This window comes from Labrus mixtus, unplaced genomic scaffold (genome assembly GCF_963584025.1).
Source record: "Labrus mixtus unplaced genomic scaffold, fLabMix1.1 SCAFFOLD_106, whole genome shotgun sequence".
Taxonomy (NCBI): Eukaryota; Metazoa; Chordata; class Actinopteri; order Labriformes; family Labridae; genus Labrus; species Labrus mixtus.
In genome coordinates, this window is record NW_026870182.1 from 110,001 (window position 1) to 112,500 (window position 2,500).

The 2,500-nt window shown below is 48.0% G+C and overlaps 1 protein-coding gene across 2 annotated transcripts in view; it reads left to right on the forward strand.

The window, feature by feature from the left end:
- LOC132965609 (PEX5-related protein-like) overlaps positions 1-2,500 on the forward strand; it is a 51,332-nt gene that overhangs the window by 41,684 nt on the left and 7,148 nt on the right. For both annotated transcript variants that reach the window (XM_061033766.1, XM_061033767.1), the window contains 2 exons: positions 1,443-1,530; positions 2,414-2,500. The exon at positions 2,414-2,500 is cut by the window's right edge and continues 12 nt beyond it. In XM_061033766.1, coding sequence (XP_060889749.1) covers positions 1,443-1,530; positions 2,414-2,500 — 175 coding nt within the window. The remainder of the gene's footprint in view (positions 1-1,442; positions 1,531-2,413) is intronic.

Consider the following 2,500-nt stretch of genomic DNA (forward strand, 5'->3'; position numbering starts at 1 on the left):
CCTCCCATAGTACATTTAGAGACCGTAGGTACCACGAGCAGGCCTGATAACTGAAGGCTCTACCTCCCATAGTGCATTTAGAGACCGTAGGTACCACGAGCAGACCTGATAACTGAAGGCTCTACCTCCCATAGTGCATTTAGAGACCGTAGGTACCACGAGCAGGCCTGATAACTGAAGGCTCTACCTCCCATAGTGCATTTAGAGACCGTAGGTACCACGAGCTGGTCTGATAACTGAAGGCTCTACCTCCCATAGTACATTTAGAGACTGTACCATGAGCAGGTCTGATAACTGAAGGCTCTACCTCCCATAGTACATTTAGAGACTGTACCACGAGCAGGTCTGATAACTGAAGGCTCTACCTCCCATAGTACATTTAGAGACTGTAGGTACCACTAGCAGGCCTGATAACTGAAGGCTCTACCTCCCATAGTACATTTAGAGACTGTAGGTACCACTAGCAGGCCTGATAACTGAAGGCTCTACCTCCCATAGTGCATTTAGAGACCGTAGGTACCACGAGCAGGCCTGATAACTGAAGGCTCTACCTCCCATAGTGCATTTAGAGACCGTAGGTACCACGAGCAGGCCTGATAACTGAAGGCTCTACCTCCCATAGTGCATTTAGAGACCGTAGGTACCACGAGCAGACCTGATAACTGAAGGCTCTACCTCCCATAGTGCATTTAGAGACCGTAGGTACCACGAGCAGGCCTGATAACTGAAGGCTCTACCTCCCATAGTGCATTTAGAGACCGTAGGTACCACGAGCAGGCCTGATAACTGAAGGCTCTACCTCCCATAGTACATTTAGAGACTGTACCATGAGCAGGCCTGATAACTGAAGGCTCTACCTCCCATAGTGCATTTAGAGACCGTAGGTACCACGAGCAGGCCTGATAACTGAAGGCTCTACCTCCCATAGTGCATTTAGAGACCGTAGGTACCACGAGCAGGCCTGATAACTGAAGGCTCTACCTCCCATAGTGCATTTAGAGACCGTAGGTACCACTAGCAGGCCTGATAACTGAAGGCTCTACCTCCCATAGTACATTTAGAGACAGTAGGTACCACGAGCAGACCTGATAACTGAAGGCTCTACCTCCCATAGTACATTTAGAGACCGTAGGTACCACGAGCAGGCCTGATAACTGAAGGCTTTACCTCCCATAGTACATTTAGAGACCGTAGGTACCACGAGCAGGTCTGATAACTGAAGGCTCTACCTCCCATAGTACATTTAGAGACTGTAGGTACCATGAGCAGACCTGATAACTAAAGACCATCACCTCTTCAAGCGGGTTCGGGCTCTGTACCTGAGTCCAGTACGTTTGTGTTCACATTGATCAAATGAACTGGACTTTAGGGTCAAGTGTACTTGAATCTGGGTCCCTAATTTAAAACCACCCTGACACCATGTTTGTATTTTGTTCCTTCAGGTCTGCAGAGTTTAAAACTGACCCTCTGAATAAGAACTCTTTCGACATCCACAGCTTCGATGACCTCGACTTCATTTCCTCTTCACAGGTGAGCTGATCACACTTAATACTGCAGGAGCGTCGTCACCATCCCGATTTTTAAGCTTCTAACGACATCAGAACCTGTTTTGATATCGCACCGAAACTTGCCCAAGTTTTTGCCCAAGACGGTGTGCAGGAGTTTGTGCCTAGATTTTTTATTTTCTCTCGATCATTAAAATAACAGATTTTATTGTTTAAAAGACGTGGGATCAAAAAAGTATTTAAGAGTTTGACAACCTTAGGGTGGTGTCTACATGGAGAGCGTTCACAGCCGGTAAGATTAGGCCACGCCTCCTCCATACTGAAGCCCCCGCTCTCCTCCAGGGACAACCCTCCAACTCCCCTCTACTCTCAGTTCACACGACAGAGTTAAGTGCAAGCGGCGGACAAAATTGTCCTTTGCTGGAGCTGCAGTCACCTGTGTGCTGCATTGTTGTGTTAGCATGCTAATGTTAGCGCTCTTGGGTTAGCTCGTAGCTTCATATTTTCATGTAAAAAAAAAATTCTCAGAACACAGCACTTCATCCGAGGACAGCAGAGCGCACAGCCAGCACTTTTCTGCCCCATATAAACACACCTTATGCTGCAGAACATCATCATGTATTCAAGCCCCTAGAATCAAACCCACCAAACACAGCGTGTAGTTCAGGGAGCGTGGGACAAAGGATTGTTTCCTCAGAGGTCACTTCAGCTGTTTTAATGTCTCTTTAAATTAAACTTTGACTCTGTTCTTTGTTGGAGTCTGTTAGTTTGTCTTTTCTGTCACACCGACAGCTGCTGCCTGACCTTCCTGTGTGTGTGTGTGTGTGTGTGTGTGTGTGTGTGTGTGTGTGTGTGTGTGTGTGTGTGTGTGTGCGCGTGTGCGTGTGCGTGTGTGTCTGTGTTTTCAGGACTGTGGGGCGTCCAGGCAGCGCAGACGGACTCGCTCCCTGCTGGCCAGAAAGGAGTCTCTGGAGGACGAGTTTGTCAGAGCCAAG